This window comes from Gorilla gorilla, chromosome 14 (assembly GCF_029281585.2).
Source record: "Gorilla gorilla gorilla isolate KB3781 chromosome 14, NHGRI_mGorGor1-v2.1_pri, whole genome shotgun sequence".
NCBI lineage: Eukaryota > Metazoa > Chordata > Mammalia > Primates > Hominidae > Gorilla > Gorilla gorilla.
Genome location: NC_073238.2, coordinates 53232316 through 53250241, shown reverse-complemented (window position 1 = coordinate 53250241; position 17926 = coordinate 53232316). Strand labels below are relative to the sequence as shown.

Sequence of the window (17926 nt, the reverse complement as noted above, 5' to 3'; positions counted from 1 at the left end):
CTTTTTGGAATCAGTTTTGAGAAATGGGCTAGAATTTTTAAAAGTTATTATTTATGGACCATCTTTGTGTTACACTGTGCTTAGCCCTTTAGGGATGCCACAAAATATCTTTATTTTACAGATAAGGAAGTGATATTATGAGGCTAAATAATGTGGCCAAGATTCCCCAGCTAGTGAGTGTTGGATTAAGACTGAAAACCATGTCTCAGTCCAAAGTCCTTGCTCCTAAACATCATCAAGTTTTATTTTGAGGCAGTGTGAGCCAAGGAGAGAGAGCACTCTAGTTCCTTTTTGCTGTCAACACCAAACTTTTAGGTTCTGGAAGTCCAGGCACCTACTGTAGTGTCCAGGACTACATGTGCATGCACACATATGTGTATGTGTGAGCACACCATTCCCACATGCTTCATGCTCCTTTTCACACTCCACACATACCCTCCATATAACCTCCCCACCCTCACATCCTCCACCTCTGCTCCCATCCCCTCCCTGTCCTTATCACACACATCCTTTCGACACATAGGCATCAGCTACATAGTGCAAAATGGGGGTCACGCTCTATCTTTGTTTCATAACCCTCCCCCAACCCCAAGAAACCATATGATTTTTGGACAATCCACAGCTTCTGAATCTAGTGCTTGATCCTACTGACTTGATGACTCCAGCACTCATGTTTAACCCACTAAGGCTCATACATTTTCGTTATTTACTAAGAACTTGCCTTTTAACAGGGATTGAGGACTTAGGGACATAGGCAGAAACCTAAGATAGGTCATCCACATCAGCCAGAATCTGAGTCCATGAAGTTATGCTATTTAGACACTTAACTGATAGCCCTTACATCTTCACAACAATGACACAGGTTCAACCCAGGCCAGGGCACCTCCGACACCGAGAGCCATGTGAGAAGGAGGCCCTGCTTATACAAGGACATCTTGGTGGCCCACTGCAAAAATCTCTTTTTAGCCTTGTTCCAGAAGTCTAGAGTTATTCCTTTTTTTTGGTTTCAGTGATTTGCATTAAAAATGCAAATCTTTCCTGGCAATGTACATCAAACTGTAAACTAGTGGTTCTTGCTGGAGGTAAACATTGTCTCACTCATTTAGAACCTCTTTTTTAAAATGCACAACCTGCTTGCATCCCTGTGGATTGGCAATGGGGGTATGAGAGCTGTATCAGAATATTTGAGGCTGTGGGAAATGCAGTTTGAAAACTTCCTGGGAAATTCAAATTATTCCACCTCCTTCAGTACAAAGCTTCATTAATTCTTTAGCATTATAATAGATCACTTACTGCCTTAGTTACTAAAGGCTGACGAAAGAAGGCTCCTATGAAGGTGAGTATATTTTGTGGCCAAGGGTCTGGAGAAGAATCAAGAAAGGGTCAGAGTTCTTCCGGAATGTGAATGCCAAGGCTGATATTCAAAACACAGTTATATGCACCTCTAGAATAAGACTAAAGGTGGTTTTTTTTTGTTGCTTGTTTGTGTGTTTTTTTTTTTTTTGTCTGTTTGTTTTCTGGGCGGGGGAAGTTGGAAGGCAGGGTGAGGCCAGAAGGGGGAAAGAGAAGACAACCTCTCTTGTAGAGAGAAGTGTCCATTCTCTTTGTAATGCAGCTCCAGGGCTCACAGTCATCACCATCGATATTGAAGCCAGTGCAGATAATCCCAATCAGGTGGTTTTCCTGTTTTAACAACAGGAAAGGATTGGCATGACCATAGTGCTGAAGCAGGGTTCGAAGTCCCCAGTCATCACAGACATTGCCCCTTTGTTGCTGGGCCTGGAGGTAATACCAGTGATACTGGTGGTGCTATTTCAGTGAGTTCAGGCTGTAGTAACAAAATACCATAAATCGGGTAGCTTATAAACTGTCAATTGAAATTTATTTCTCACAGTTCTGGGGGCTGGGAAGTCCAAGAATAAAGGTGCAAGCCGATTTGGTGTCTGGTGAGAGACCACTTCATAGACGGGGCCCTCTCCCTGTGTCCTCAGTTGGTGGAAGGGGTGAGGGATCTCTCTGCCTCTATGTTATAAAGGCACTAATCTCACTCAGGACAGCTCTCCCCTCATGACCTAATCACCTTCCAAAGGCCTCACTTCCTAATATCATCACATTGGGGGTTAGGATTTCAATGTATAAATTTTGAGGGTGACACAGACATTCAGACCATAGCAGATGCTTGCAGATGGAATGCTAGTTGTGGTAAATGTTCATTCCAAGAGCTTCTGAGCTGCCAGAGGACAACGGAAAGACACTGAGAGATTGAGGAATGGGGGAGATGCTGCAAAGGAGTCTGGACTGGGGGAAATGAAACCTGGAGAAGACTTTGAAGGTCATCTAATCCAGTGGTTTCTAGCCATTATTTTTAAAACCTCGAAATATTCTTTAAATAAAAATTTAAAGTGAAACCCAATAGTTATATGTCATATAATACACTTTTGGTCAATGAAAAACCACAGAAACAATAGTAGTCCCATAAGATTATAATACTGTAATTTTACTGTACCTTTTCTATGTTTAGATACACAAATACTATTGTGTTATGGTCACACATAGTAACATGCTGTACAGGTTTGTACCTAGGAGCAATCGGCTATTCCATATAGCTTGGGAGTGTAACAGGCAATACCATCTAGGTTTATGTAAGTACATTCTGTGATGTTTGCAGAACAGATTACCTAATGATGTATTTTTCAGATTGTAACCTGATCATAAAGTGATACATGAATGTATATACAATTGACAAAAAGGGAGCTCCTCTGGCTGCAGTAGTGAAGGAGCGCATGGGGCTCCATCTGCTGATCTCTTTCTTCCCCTCACTCCCAATTCCCTTTCACAGTGGTCCCTTTTAAAAACCTCTTGGAATCATTGCATGTAACAGACTAGGAAACAGAGACCCAAAGAAGTGAAGCGGCCTGCCTAAGGTCACAGAATCAAGATATGACAGAGTTTTGATCAGTATGGCTCTCAAATCTAAAGCAATTGAGTGGCGGGGAAGACTAACGTTTCCTACTTCACATTGAATGTTGGGTCAATCCAATTTCTAGTGGTTGTTGGCATCATGCACACAGTTCACTAAGTGTATTTGGCTGTGCCTACTTGGAGCAGGGATTCCTTGGTAGGTGACCACTTTCCAGGTCCTAAATGGGATACGAGAGAGTGAGGGGCAAGATCCCCCTTTGGCTCGGCTCTTGCAGTTAGCTTCACTTACCTAACGTAGTCTTTGCTCTTTCTCTCCTTCCATCCCTCTCTTAATCCTTCTTTCACAGGATTCCCTGACACTAGAATAGACAAGCTTTCACTTCTTTCAAGCCTAGCCCTTAATGTTCTAAAGGGGAAAATAAAGCAATTTATATAGTCCTTTATAGTGATAATTGCCTGGCTTGGAAGGTTATTGTCTTGCTATAAAATCCTGTTTTTTGAATGTCAGATGCACTTTATATACCTTCCAGTACATCCTAATTATGTCTTACTCCCAATTCCACAAAAAGTAAATAACTCAAGCATCATGTACTCAGAAAGGCAGAAAAGAAATTTTAAATAACTTTGGAATATCTTCCATTCCTAAAAATACTTAAGTATATTGTTTTCATTCTTGGGACATAAGCAAAGTAGCCATTATCTTTTGAGCCACATTCATTTTTTTTTCCTCAAATGAGGTACAGAAATGGCCTGTCTATCTGTTTTTGCTTCCTTTAGGTTGGGTGGATATAGAGATGATATTGATTCTATTTACAAAATTGACCTCTCTCTCTGCGGGTTTCTCAGCACTCTGTTGCTTATTTGCATGGGATTTTTTTTTCTCGTTAAGGACCATTATTTAATATCTAACATAGAATTCAGAGATGAAAGGGTGCAGAGAAACCAACTGGGTCTGAGAGTGGCAGCAACATGGCTCATATCTTGCCAATCCATCCCTTGTAGTCAACACGATTGAAAAAATAAAGGGGGTTTAGACTTTTTTTTTTCAGAATACAATTTGCCACTTTTCCTTGTCAGAGCTGTGGCCTAGGAAACACACTTCTAAATGTTAATGTACAGCTTCCTCATCTTGGGTCTGTGGATGGATATTATGACCTTCCACTCCCAGGCTGGACATGTTGGTGGAAGTGGGTAAAGTAGCAGCTGAAGCAGCAGATGTCCAAACAAACTAGTTAACTAGTTATTATTGGAACGCCTGTGAGCTCTGCAAGTCTGCACACTGACCTCAGAGTTCCCAGGATGCCAGCATACACAGACAAGCTTAGTATTCCCTTGAGTTAACTGTTTTTTAAATGTTCTTCATTAGGAAATGATGCTGATCAGCTGGGGCAACCTTCTGGGAGGTGGTGGTGGTGGTGGTGATGGAGGACGTGGAGAGGGGAGGAATGGGTGGAACCTATCATGGAACTTCTCATTTCCTATATGCTGAGAGTAGGTTCTGAAGATAAAAACCTCTTTCAATCTGTGGGCAGTGTCTTAAGTTCATGAACTGGGAATCTATATTAGTTTGGGCTCCTTCCAGATCAGACCATGAGCCAAGGATTTTGTCTAAGTTTATGTGAAAGGTTATGCCAGGAAGTACTCCGAGGGAATGGGCAAGTGAGCTGGGAGGGAGGAAAGCCAAAGAATTTTGTTGTTGAATTTACTGCTAGAGCTGATGGGGCTCAATCCCACTGAGGACGCTCTGAGAAGTTGTGTGGAACACATCTCAGAATCATCTCATTAAGGGACAAGGAAGCTGTGCTATATAGCCACCAAATTCTATTCTTCATTGGTTGAGAACATCAGGAGAAATTGTGAATGAGTTTGAAATGGGCACCAAAAGATTAATGGAGGTCTCACCTAGCTCATCTATCCAGGTGAGCTCCACCTTTCATCGTCATTGAATTATTTTACAACTCTTTAAGTTGTAGAAAATAGATAGCAATGTAAATGATTTTTGCCCATAGGAATGCAGTGAATACGACTGACTGTTATCCAGTGGATAGTGACCAGTTTTGTACCTGCTATGGTTTGTCTCTACCAAAACTCATTTTGAGGCTTGGTCCCCAATGTAATGGCATTGAGGGATTGGGGGGGGGGACTTTAAGAGGCATTTAGGTCATGAGGGATCAACTGTCAAGAAGAGATTAATGCAGTGCTTCGGAGGTGAGTTCTCACTATCATGAGACAGAATTAGTTACTGCAAGAGTGGGGTTATTACAAAGAGAGATCACCCCTTGTGTTTTCTTTCTCTTTTGCAAGTACCTGCTCAACACTCTCACATGTGATCCCACCATGTTATGACACAGCATGTGGCCCTTGTCAGATGCAACTGCCCAATCTTGAATTTCACAGCTTCCAGAACTGTAAGAAATAAATTCCTTTTCTCTACAAATTAGCCAGTATCAAGTATTCTGTTACAGCCACAGAAAATAGACCAAGATAGCATTTATTTATAAATTCATGTCAGGACTCTCATTCTAGATATATGTGTGCCATTTTGAGTTCTCCTTTGGGCCAGTTGTAACATGTTAATAGTCCCCTCATCAAGCAATGAGTTAAATAAATTTGTAAATACTCATTCATTTTATTTTTGTATGAAAGTCATCATTTTACCTTTTGGGAGAAAATTATCCTTTAACAAGGGTACACTTTTAGGGTTGGTTCTCTGTCAGGAAGTACAGCCAGAGAAGACCCCAGGCAGAGACACAGGAATCTTTTAGTATTTATGAGCAACATCTGCAAGTGATCTTTTGAATATGCCAAGGGGATATGAGTGGGAACCAACAATGTCTGCTATGGAGTCTTAGCAAAACTTCTCAAGAGACCACCTCCTCCACCTTCCCACACCCAACTTCATACCTGCTGTGCACCTCCTCTCAAGTGTCACTTTTCAGTAAAGCTACCTTGGATTATGAAATAAAATATTATGATTTTTCAGATATCTTTCTTAGCCACAAACATTTGCGTTGTCAAAAGTAGCAAACCTTTTATGATAGAAAGGCTCCAGAAGGTAAGGGCCATATAAACCAGGTTGTTGTCTGCTCACTGCTGTGCTCCTAACACCTATAGTGGGTGCTTAATAAGTATTTTTCCGAACACTGCGGCATGAGGTGATCTTTATCAAGGTCAATTGGAAAATTTTGGCTTTTTCTATAAGAAAGGGAAGTAGAACTCTTCAAAACTGGTGAGTAATATTAAATGGTACATGAGAAGCCTCATGCTAGGTGTGCCTTCTGGAGATATTAAGATTGACCGATGAATTTAGTAAGGATGCTGATAATGCTACTTTTCAGAAATCTTCTATATCACACATAATCTCATGATAGTAGGAATTGCAGGCCACTGAATATTCAGACAAAAACGATCTGATTGGTACCATGACAGGGATGTTTAAAAAGGGACTGGATGGTTAATATAAACAGTGAGTTTCATAGCCATCACTACTGGAAGGGAAATATGCTGGGAGACCACTTCTCTGGGTTTCCCATTGTTTCTACATGATCATGGAGAATCATGTGAGAGTAGAACAGTCCCGAATCAATTGCATAGTCTCCCTAGAAAACCCCAGCACATCCCTAATCTGTCCCAACCCTTGGGTTGCTGAAGCTAAAAACCACATTTCCTAGATGCCCTTTCAGCTGCCATTACAGACGTTTATAAAATTCACCCAATGAGATGCACAGATGTATGGCCTGAGTTTGGAACTGAATTAAGTGGGAGAGTCAGAAGCAGGTGACGCATCCATTTTGCTTGCGATGATCTAGCAGGCACAGTGTGGCTCTACATCTGGTAATTTTGGTGGTCTTTTCTTGATTCCTGGATAGAAGCTCGGGTATTATATTGCTGCAGCCAAAAGATGCAGTAGCAGCAACTGTGTAGGTTAGTGGTAGGCGAGGGTAAGGTGCGGTAACAAATGAATTTCAGGGGCTTAACATACAAAAATTTTATTCCATTTTTACATAACAGCCCTGCATGGAGGGGCTCAGAAGGGTAGCTCTCCTTGGTCTTTCAGGGACACACATCAGCACATAAAAGCATTTCCCACCTCTGTGCTCTTTCCCAGTTGGATTTCTGTGCCTGAGGTTAATTTGGAAGTCATGTGTTTGCCTTTCCTTCTATTTTCTTCTCTTGTCTTCTATTTTTACATGGACATGATTTCAATGATATCGTCTATGTATATGATTTATTATTCTTTATTTCTTTTAAACTCCAGACATACGTTTCCCAATTTTCATAACTGGAGTCTGTATCTTCCTTCAAAACAGCTTATTCTTTTATGTGACACTGCCCTGATTGGAGAATGGATGCATTTTACTAACTCGGGAACACAATATATCTTATTTATTTCTGTACTACTCAGGATAATTAATGCTAACTGGTGCAACTGTAAAACCCCATTATCTCAGTGACCTAAAACAAGAAAGGCTTATTCCTCAGCCTTATGACGTTTGATTTGGGCCAGGTGGCCCTCCTCTGTTGCAGCAACTCTACCTGGAGCATATAACCCCCAAAGCTGTTGTCCTGGGAAGAGAGCCGTCGAGGAGCACATGTCACATCCATTCACAGTCCATTCCCCAGAACTGCTGACATGGCTCTAATCTAACTGCAAGAAGGTCTGGGAAGTGGAGGGGGACCACATGAAATATTTGGTGAGCACTGACTTTCTACATCACACTTATTTCTTTAAATCAGATTAAATATACTCTGAGCCCCACCTATCTGGTCTGGTGGGAAACCTCATCTCAGCCATTATGGGAGGTCCTCTCCCTTTCTTCCATAGGTTCAGTCCGAGCTTCTGGGTCTCAAAAAGTGGGGTGACTTAGTCCCTGGTTGTCACAATGTTTACCACGCTCTTCTGGCAATTCCATGTCGTTGCTGAACACGAGTTGCCAGGATGTGACTGCTGGGCTGCGCTGGTGCTCGTGGGCCCTGACCCCTCTCGGAAGTCCTCCCATGGCTGCTGACTCAGCATCCTGTGGCTGTTCCCTGACACAAGGCTGTGCGTGCAGGCAGGTCCCTAGTCTTTGCCCTGTGCATTCTACTTCTGCAGAAAGCTCAGAATGGCAGTCAGATGCCACATTTCTGCTTTCCTAATAGAGCACTCCTCTCCACCCCCTTTTGCTTTCATGGATCAGTTAGATTGATTCCTTTCAGTGAGCTTGTGGGGTTGAGAAAAGATGTGAAACCACAATTGCTACATTCCTAAACACTCATCTATCTACTTTTATTAATGGCTTTGTTTACCCAGCCGCTTAGGCTTAACATGGTATCATCTTTGATATTTTCCTTTTCCTAGCTTTCCATTCATAATGTCATATCAACTTGGTCTCCAAAATGTCTCATATTGCTTTTTGCTCATTCTTTGAAATTGTTTTCTCACCTCTATTACCTCATGTTCCAATGCCCAGCTGTGTGGCAGACACACCTGAATGTGTTCAGAGTTCCATGCGTGGCCAACCAGGAGATTCATTCCTTACCTATGAGGAATATCTGAGCTCCTGTCTAATCCTATAGGAACACAGGCCATACAGGGGATGGAGGCCCTCTGTTTTGGGTTAGATGAAGGTTGCTAGGTGGAAGTTGTTAGGGGAAGAGAGCGAGTGAAGATGCTATATAAAATGCATGCTTTTTGCAAGCAGTTGCAGTTCTGCCTAGCCTGCCACTACTGGACCTCCCTGTTAGTAAGCTATCCGTATGCCATGTCTTGTTCTCTGGCTCTGGGTCCCTGGCCTCTTGAACCTGGTGCCTTCTCTATTGAGGTTAAGAGGGGTTCAGCCACAGCATCTAACTGATTTTTCTGACTTCATGCTCTCCTTTTCCAAACTATTTTACACATTATTTCTGGTTATAAAGGTACTATTTTCTTTTGACATTGTCAACCATACCTCAATAATTTGGAAAAATACTACTTCATTATATTTTGAACTTGTAAAAGTATGCAAATGTACCTAAATGTAGAACACCAAAATAAACTTCCATGATCCCACTACCTAGCTCCAACAATTACCAAATTTTGCCTATTTTGTTCTATCTACCTTTCCCCCTTTTTTCTGGAGTATTTATAAAAGAGTTTCAGACACTATATTGTTTAACCCACTATGTAACTCTAACCAACAAGAACTAGGTGTTACATAATATTATACATATTATATATATATAACTATATATTATATATAGTTATATACAATATATACTATATATAACTATATATTATATATAGTTATATACAATATATACTATATATATAACTATATATTATATATAGTTATATACAATATATATACAATATATATATAACTATATATTATAGAATTTAGGCAACATGGTTCTTCCAAATTCAGTGTTGAGCCAATGTGATAGGTTGCCAACACATGGAATCCAACGATGCTACTCAACATCCTGAAACGTGAGAAAGACGATGAGGTGCTAGGCAGGCAAACAACAGAAGGACCATCTCATAGTTTATTTTTTTCTTTTGCGTAAGAGGCACAGGTTGTAGTAACAGGAAAAAAATACATAATTTACAACTAATGTGACAATGCAGTGTCTCATCTGGAGAATTTTCATGAAAATTTACTTCTTTGAATTCAGTCTAATCAAGGGCACACGCTAGTTGCAAAATATCACTCTGGATTTTATGAAGTCATTAAAATATCTCACATTTTTGAATAACAGAATTTCTTGATCTTCTCTAGGTCCTCCAAGACTGTCAAAATGGAATGTATTTCCTTGATCAAACACCATTATAATGTCATTTACTCCCTCTTTTCTATATCTGTTCAAAATCTAAGAAATAAAAGTTATATTTCTGAAATCAACTCACAAAATAGTTGAGCCAACCCTGTGGCTTTTTAAACATTGAGTTGTTAGCTGGGTGCGGTGGCTCACGCCTGTAATCCCAGCACTTTGGGAGGCCAAGGTGGGTAAATCACCTGAGATCAGGAGTTTGAGACCAGCCTGGCCAAAATGGCGAAACCCCATCTCTACTGAAAATACAAAAATTACCTAGGCGTGGTGGCGGGCACCTGCACTCCCAGCTACTTGAGAGGCTGAGGCAGGAGAATCGCTTGAACCCGGGAGGCGGAGGTTGCAATGAGCTGAGATCACAGCATTGCACTCCAGCCTAGGCAACAAAGCAAGACTCTGTCTCAAAAAAAAAATAATAAAATAAATAAAAATTGAGTGTTTGAGGAAATCAAAATATCTCCAGACATAGTTGTTTATTCAGTAAAAAGCAAAGACTGCTTAACTGATGCTGGGGAGACTGGAATCTTGGACAACATGAGAGAAGACTCCAGGTGCTCCATTAGCGAGTGCTACAGAAGAGCATAAACCAACCCCAATACCCTTGCAAAGGTGGGGTCTCCTTCAGTCTTCCCATCTGAACCTGTGGACTTGCTAAATCTTTATCTGAAAGACATGGCACTCAAGCCTTAGGCTGCTCTAGTCCAAGAAAAAAGAATACCAGTATAATATATTTCCAGAAGTTCTTCTATCATTTTTTAAAACTGCCAGGATAGAAATTTCTCTGCCAACATAATTTTTCTTGCTTGCAACTTTGTAATATCTCTATTAGAGAAAGAAAACAATCTTCCTCAGTGGTCCAAATCAGAAAGGAAAAATGCTGATTGGATGATATCCCTGTCAATCATCTTAGGTATAAAAGGGAGGCAGGCATCCCAAGGGAGAGAAGCAGAGGCCAAGTCATGTTGAGAGGGTCTGCCTCTGTGGGTATATCTATTTATCTGTCCCTCCATGTGGTTGTGGGGACAGGGTAGAAGATAGTGGGGTGGCCTCTATTCTGCTGGACCTGTAAATTAAAGAAAGCCAACTCACTAGCAGATTGTTGGGGAAAAAAATATTGATTGCAAGAAACGTGATTGGTATGTAATGTTGTTTTGGATATAAATTCAAACTGTTGAAAATCCCTCTGTCTCTTGGATGTCTGAAACTTTTATTCTTTGCCTTATGAAAAGAATTTATTAATTAGAGACTTTGGCAAGGAGCAGATAATCTTTACTGTTCTTCGGCCAAAAATTCATTCCTCCAGATTTTCCCCCAAAACATTTGAAAGACACACCCAGACACCTGTATCTCCTTTGTTCTCCTGAATCTTGTTTCTATGCTTACAACTCCTAGAGGATCTGTCATGGCTAGACCAATGGCCCAGAGGACTGGACATTGCTGGAACAGATGACTCATCATTGTTATTCACACACTTTCCCCTTTATCCTTTTCTGAGGGACTTGAGTGCTACTTGAGAGAAGGGAAGAAAGAGTCTAAAATTTGACTGATTTGATTTTGGCTGTAAGAGTCTTTGTTTTTACTTCTTTGGTTCTGGGTATAACAAAGTATCTTGGAGTTGGCCTAACAGGTCCTAGACGTTCTTCTAGAATCCACTTAGCTCTGTCCCCAAGACAGATTCAAAGAGATACACTATAGGAGTGGAGGATAGAGGTGTCCCGGGTGCAGGTAGCAGAGCTGTGAGTCTAGTGGCAGACAGAAAAAGACGCATTTTTCTGATTCTCTTCCACCCCTCCAGTCTTGGTTTGATCACATTATAATTCACTGCATGGCATCCTTCATAGTATAATAGTAATTTAATACAATAGGATAAGTATTTGTATAATTCTGACTTAAAGTCTTTCTCCTTCACACTGTAAGCTCATAAGGATAATGAGTACCTGGCTTAATCACCAATGTATCCTATTACTTACCATACTACCTTGTACATAGTAGGTAGCTAGTAGAATACTCATTAAATAAATTACAAATGCAAAAATTTATAAGCCATTGCAAAGGAATAGTCAGACTAGCAGTTACAACTATTACAAGTGGTTGCTGACCGTTGCCGCTCTCTCCTCATGCCAGTAGCCGACGGTGCTGTCTTGGTGGTTATGGTCGTTCCTGTACTTCTTACAAGCTGTGGGCATCTTGTGGTTGTCTGGTTTGGGAGCTGCAGTATGCAACTAGGGCCCTCCACCACTGCTTTTCATCAGGCTGCCTTCAGTAAAGTCTATAGGTGTCATCTGAATTCATAAAAATTGATTTCACTTCGAATCATAGAGCAGTTCCAGCATGAACATACAATTTGCTACTGAGAGCCACAGAAACCCAAGTTCTGATGTAACATGTCGACTTTACATGGATATTGTGTGTTTACCCTATATTATAAATTTGAAGCTGCTATGATGACTACTGATCCTTTTATCTTTTCTAATGTCATGTGTATATTTTCTTTAGTCATGCAGTTAGACATTTTTGTATTATTTGATTGTATTTTGCTACATACGACTCCCGATTTATCCATGAGGGATGTATTCTAAGACTGCAGTGGATTCCTGAAATCGTGGCTAGTACCAAATCCTATATATACTATGTTTTTTTCTTAAACATACTTACCTATGATAAATTTTAATTTATAAATTAGGTAAATTGTTATAAATTAAAATTATGGTTAACAGATTAATTATAATAATTAAGAATAAAGTAGAACAATCATAACACTGTTCTAAAATAAAAGTTACGTGAATGTGGTCTTTCTCCCAAAACATATCATTATACTGTATTCACCCTCCTTTTTGGGATCTGTTGATCTGAAAGCTGAGATGGCTGCTCAGTGACTCATGGGCAGATAGAGTATACAGAATAAATATGTTGAACAAAGGAATGATTCATATCCCAGGTGGGACAGAGCAGGACAGTATATTTCATCATGCTACCAGAAAGGCATGCAATTTAAAACACATACCTTATTTATTTCTAAAATTTTCCATTTCATATTTTTGAACCTTGATTGACCATGTGTAACTGAAGTTGCAGAATGTAAAATCTCAAGTAAGGGGTAAATACTGTATTACAATCGACTTAAACCAAACTTTGGCCATTTCTTGATGGATTGGGCAGTTGGGAAAAGGGAGCAGATGTCCATGTAGGAATGTGTTCTCCCAGATCAGCACCATGGGTGAAACTGTGTGAGCTTGGTTCATATTTATGCAGCTTACAGACGTATTTGAAGCTCAATCATACAAATAATGTCAAATCCAACTGTAGTGGTAATTAATACTTTGTCCTCTTTTTGTGAGTATTGATTTTATCTCTTATTGTATTGGCCTTATTGTAAATGTTTTTGTTATTGTAAGACAGATCTAATCAGTTTTTGGAGGGTGAGAGGTGGGGACAGTGGAATACAAAAATATATAAGTACCATACAATAGTTAATAATAAGTCACCAACAAAGTCATTCCCAATTCCAACCCCTCTAAATGTCGGAGCATTAATGTATGTGTGCAGAAATGGCATTGGAATAGATACTGATTGGCGCAAAGTTTGCCAAGGTAAAGGCAGTGCACTTTTAAAACAGTTACAGTAACACTTGCAGCAGAGATGAACACCTTTTTACAGCAGATTAAGCACACTTAAGAAAGGATCGTAGCTAGAAAAACAATCTCTACACTAAAACAGGATTTGGTCAGCAGCTAACAGAGAGCCCAGCAGACAACGACCAGACGCAACTTCAGCTGCTCTCACTGAGCCATTGTTTTTCAGCGAGCGCGAGCTTTTCTCTACTTCGGTGAGATTCTCTGCCTTAGATGAGTGTTCAGGGGAGCACATATTTTTTTTTTCCTGACTTCCTTAAACCACGAAAAAAGAGGGCATACAATCTCTACAGACTGTAGGAAAAAATAATTTCAAACAAACAGAAAAAAAATTAACAAAAATGAATGGCTCTGTTTTCTGGAGGTAACAGAGTTGAAAATAATGCAGTGATAATGAAACAAAAAAACTCCTGTTGAAAGCAGAAAGCTTAAATAACCATTCTTGGTTTGATATTGATTCACATTTCTTCTTCATCAGGTTCATTTATTTGCGTAATTTCTGCCATGACAAACTCAGTCTTTTCCTTTTTACCACATCAGTTTCTTCCTATCCACAGGCCCTTGAATCTTTGCCAAGGGGCCACTGCCCAGTGATAAAAGTCTTATTGCTCAACTCTCATCAACAAGTCATAAAAAAACCTCACTTCCATGATTAGCCATAAAGGTGAAGAAATGAGAGATTCAAGTTATATTTTGAAACTGAAATGGGCAGGGCACAGTGGCTCATACCTATAATCCCAGCACTTTGGGAGGCCGAGGCAGGTAGATCACCTGAGGTCAGGAGTTCAAGACTAGCCTGACCAACATGGTGAAATCCCTTCTTTACTAAAAATACAAAAATTAACCTGGTGTGGTGGCATGTACTTGTAATCACAGCTACTCAGGAGGCTAAGGCAGGAGAATCGCTTGAACCTGGGAGGCGGAAGTTGCAGTGATTCAGGATTGTGCCACTGCACTCCAGCCTGGCAGCTCGGGCAATGGAGCAAGACTCTGTCTCCAAAAAAATAAAAATGAAAACAAAGAAAGTGAAATGAACAAGACTTGGAGATGTGTTTAAACCGGGTGAAAAATACAAACAGAAGTATAAATGGTAAGTCCTATGTTTATGGACTCAAGCAAATGTTGGATAATGGTAATGGTGCCATTTACTGAGACAACAAAGACATAAATGAGAACAGGCTGGTGAGAGAAGGAGGCATTCGGGACACCTTCACTGGGGATGCCTTGGAGTGTAGCTCTTAGGTGGGCCAATGCTGCACAGAAGAGGAGTCCGGGCTGGAGGTGTGGCTTTAGACATTGTTGGCATATGGATGGACTAGATGCCATTGAGGGGATGAGATCACCCAGGGAGAGAGGCATGTGCATGTGGATCCTGTGTGCTGTCCTCCTAGAATGTTCCAGAGGCCAGGCTTTTCCTTAGAGAACCTGCTACCCCTCTGACCCCCCAAACACGATTATGTATTGTTTAAACATTGCTTCCATTTTGGCTCTGCAGGACACATGGTGGGGCACTGCCCTGCTTCAAACCTCTGACCTGCAGCAGGTAATGTGGCAGATCAATGAAAGGAAGTCATTACCCCTCACCAGCTTTACAGTTATAACTGACATATACAATTGGATATAAGTAATGAGCTTTGATATACACATACATTGTGAAATAATTACCACTATCGAGCTAACGAACATATTCGTCACCTCACATCGTTACATAGTGTGTGTGTGTGTGTCTGTAGTGAGATACGTAAGACCCACTCTTAACAAATTTCAAGCGTTCTGAAGGTTGATTTGGCAAAATAAAAATTAAAACACCCTCTATATAAGAAAAAGATTAACAAAATAAAAGACAACATATGTGCAAAATATTTACCACATATACATATCAGATGAAAAAGTCTTGATTTTACAGAGAATTCTTCCAAATCAACAAGAAAAGGACACTAATTTACAATTGGGCAAAGAACTTTTTTCCAGATCTACAAGTGATCTATGCATATAGGCAAAAACATTTAATGTTCCTGGTAAGACAAGGAATTTAAGAGAAACGAGGAATTGAAATACTGTTTTCTATACACAGAGTTTGTGAGAATGAGGAGCAGCATACTTATACTGCTGCTGAAAGTTTAAGTTGTTGATGACTTTCAAATAGAAAATTTGGTGGTGAAGTACCACATTTAAAAAATGCATATGCCCTTTACCCTTCAATTCCATTATACTAAAATTTCTTTAGGAAATAATTAGAGATACATGCAATTTGTTTTCCTCAGTCTGCTTAAAACAGAAATGTAGTAGAGTAAGGTACTTCACTTACTCAGGTTACCTACTTTGCCTCTGTAAGTATTTGAGTTTGTAACTCCTGTTTTATAGTATATTATATATATATATATAAAGAAAAAGAAAAAAGATTGATACTTTAAAAGAATTATTACAAGATACAGCTTTCCTTTATGCATTTATGGTAAATATTTGTGAAAATAGTGAATTTGTTTAAGGTAAAACTGTTTTTTTCAAAAAATTTTTTTCCCACCTTAGATTTTTTTTCCCCCTAATTAGTGTAAATCAACACAAGAAAGCAAAATTTGCCTCCATAAAGTGAGTCAACATGTGAAATTTAGGGGACATGCAGAAATCTAGATTTCAGGCTTTTCTTAAAGAATCAAATCTGCTACCAGCTGAGCCCTTATCACTATTTAGCCTGCTGTGCAGAGGTTGCCCCTTCATACGGGCCATATGCTATCCAATTTCCTACTGTGACTCTCTAGTTACTTCACTTACTCAGGTTAACTACTTTGCCTCTGTAAGTATTTGAGTGTGCAACTCCTGTTTCATAGTATATTTTGATAATGATTTCAAGGATTTGAAGACAGTTTATACTTGATATAAACAGTAATTATTACATAATTACTAGAAATATAAAAATAATTATGAAAATATAATTATGAAAGTAGTAATCGTATTTATCACTCACAGGGCTTACCAAATAGTCATACTCGGGTTTTTGATTTATTACAAAGGCTGCTTTTCAATTAACGTAGTGAGTACAGAGGAGGATAGAAGATGTTAGTGGTTGTAGTGGCTGTTTAATAAACAGTTTATTGCACTGGCAAAGGGCTGGAGCAGTCCACATGGGCCTATGATGTTAGGTCCTTATGGAGTTCTATATAACCTAAACTCTAATCACGTTAATAATCCTCACAGGCTAATAAATACTGTGTTTTCTTCAGAAGAAAATTAATATTTCTCAATTTCTATTATTTTTATTTTTGTGAATTGGTATTTTCTGTGAAATTTTAGTCTCTTCAGAAGTAAAGGGAATCTTTTGATTTGTGCTTAGAGATTTTATTATTTATACATTTTATTATATGCATATGTTTTTATTATATATAGATTTATTACATATCAGCTCTTTATTACAATGAAAGGATACAAAGCAAAATTAGCAAAGGGAAAAGGTGTATGTGGTAAAATCTGGAGGAAATCAGGCACAGGTTTCCAGGGATCTTCTCCTGTGGGGTTACCAGAATGTACTTCATTCCTTCAGCCTCAAGATTTGACAACACATGTGCAGTGTTGTCTGTCACTACCAGAGTCTTGTTAGAGGCTCAGGGCTCAAGTTTTTAATGGAGGCTAGTCACATAGGCAATCTCTCTCGCAAATGTACTCAACTTCCAGACTCCCAGAAGGAAAGCAGCTGTTCGGAGACAACTGCATTGTTTATGCAAACAATTTAGGACACAGTGAACCACTCATCTCAGTTAGGGAATATTGGGGACTCTCCCAATTCCAAGTTCCCAAATGCCAACCAGAGGCCAGCCAGGCAAGCAGGCTTTCTAAAGATGGCAGTCTCATGCCTGCTGTATGAAATCTCCTCTGCACAGCAGTTATAGTCCCTACTTAATTTTTGTTGTTGTCTTAACATTTTATTTTAAATGTAAACAATACAATGATATAACACGGTACTGGTTTCAGTTGTAGGATCCATCGAAACTTGCAAGACTGGTTACTTTTTTGGCTTTTGGTGAATAACAGTATTTGTATGTAAGTTACTATGGCAATATTAGGTAATTATAATTTGTCCTTCTTATCTGATTAACATTTCAGTAAAATTGTTAGATGAAGTAAGCATAATAATTTCTAATTTAAAATTACAATAAAAATTGTCTTATGTAGATGATCCACTTTTCATTCATATTGTGTCAAATTTCTATTTATAACTGCAAAATAGGATGAAATATTTATCATTTTTATCAATTTTTCTCTTGGCTAAGTATGCAATTTAAATTATAGGCTTTACATATTTTTGTATACTTCAGATTTGGGAGATAATGCTCATATTCTCTTACTTTGACCTTTCATGATCTCTAATTTTCAAGGTGTCTATATTAGTCTGTTTTTCATTACCATAAAAAATACCTGAGACTGGGTAATTCAAAAAGAGACTTATTTGGCTCACTATTCTCAAGGCTGTACAACCATGGCACCAGCACCTGCTCAGCTTCTGGTGAGGCCCTGGCAACTTGCCACTAGTTCCCCAGAATTTCTTCTTAAGCTTCTCTCTGAATTAGTGGTACGGTTCAGAGAAG

General features: G+C 39.4%; 1 protein-coding gene across 1 annotated transcript in view; it reads left to right on the top strand.

The window, feature by feature from the left end:
• Positions 1–5252, top strand: part of STOML3 (stomatin like 3) — a 30301-nt gene extending 25049 nt beyond the window's left edge. The window contains exon 7 of the mRNA XM_063697276.1: positions 5227–5252. Within this exon, the coding sequence (XP_063553346.1) occupies positions 5227–5252 (26 nt within the window). The remainder of the gene's footprint in view (positions 1–5226) is intronic.
• Positions 5253–17926: the final 12674 nt, after the last annotated feature.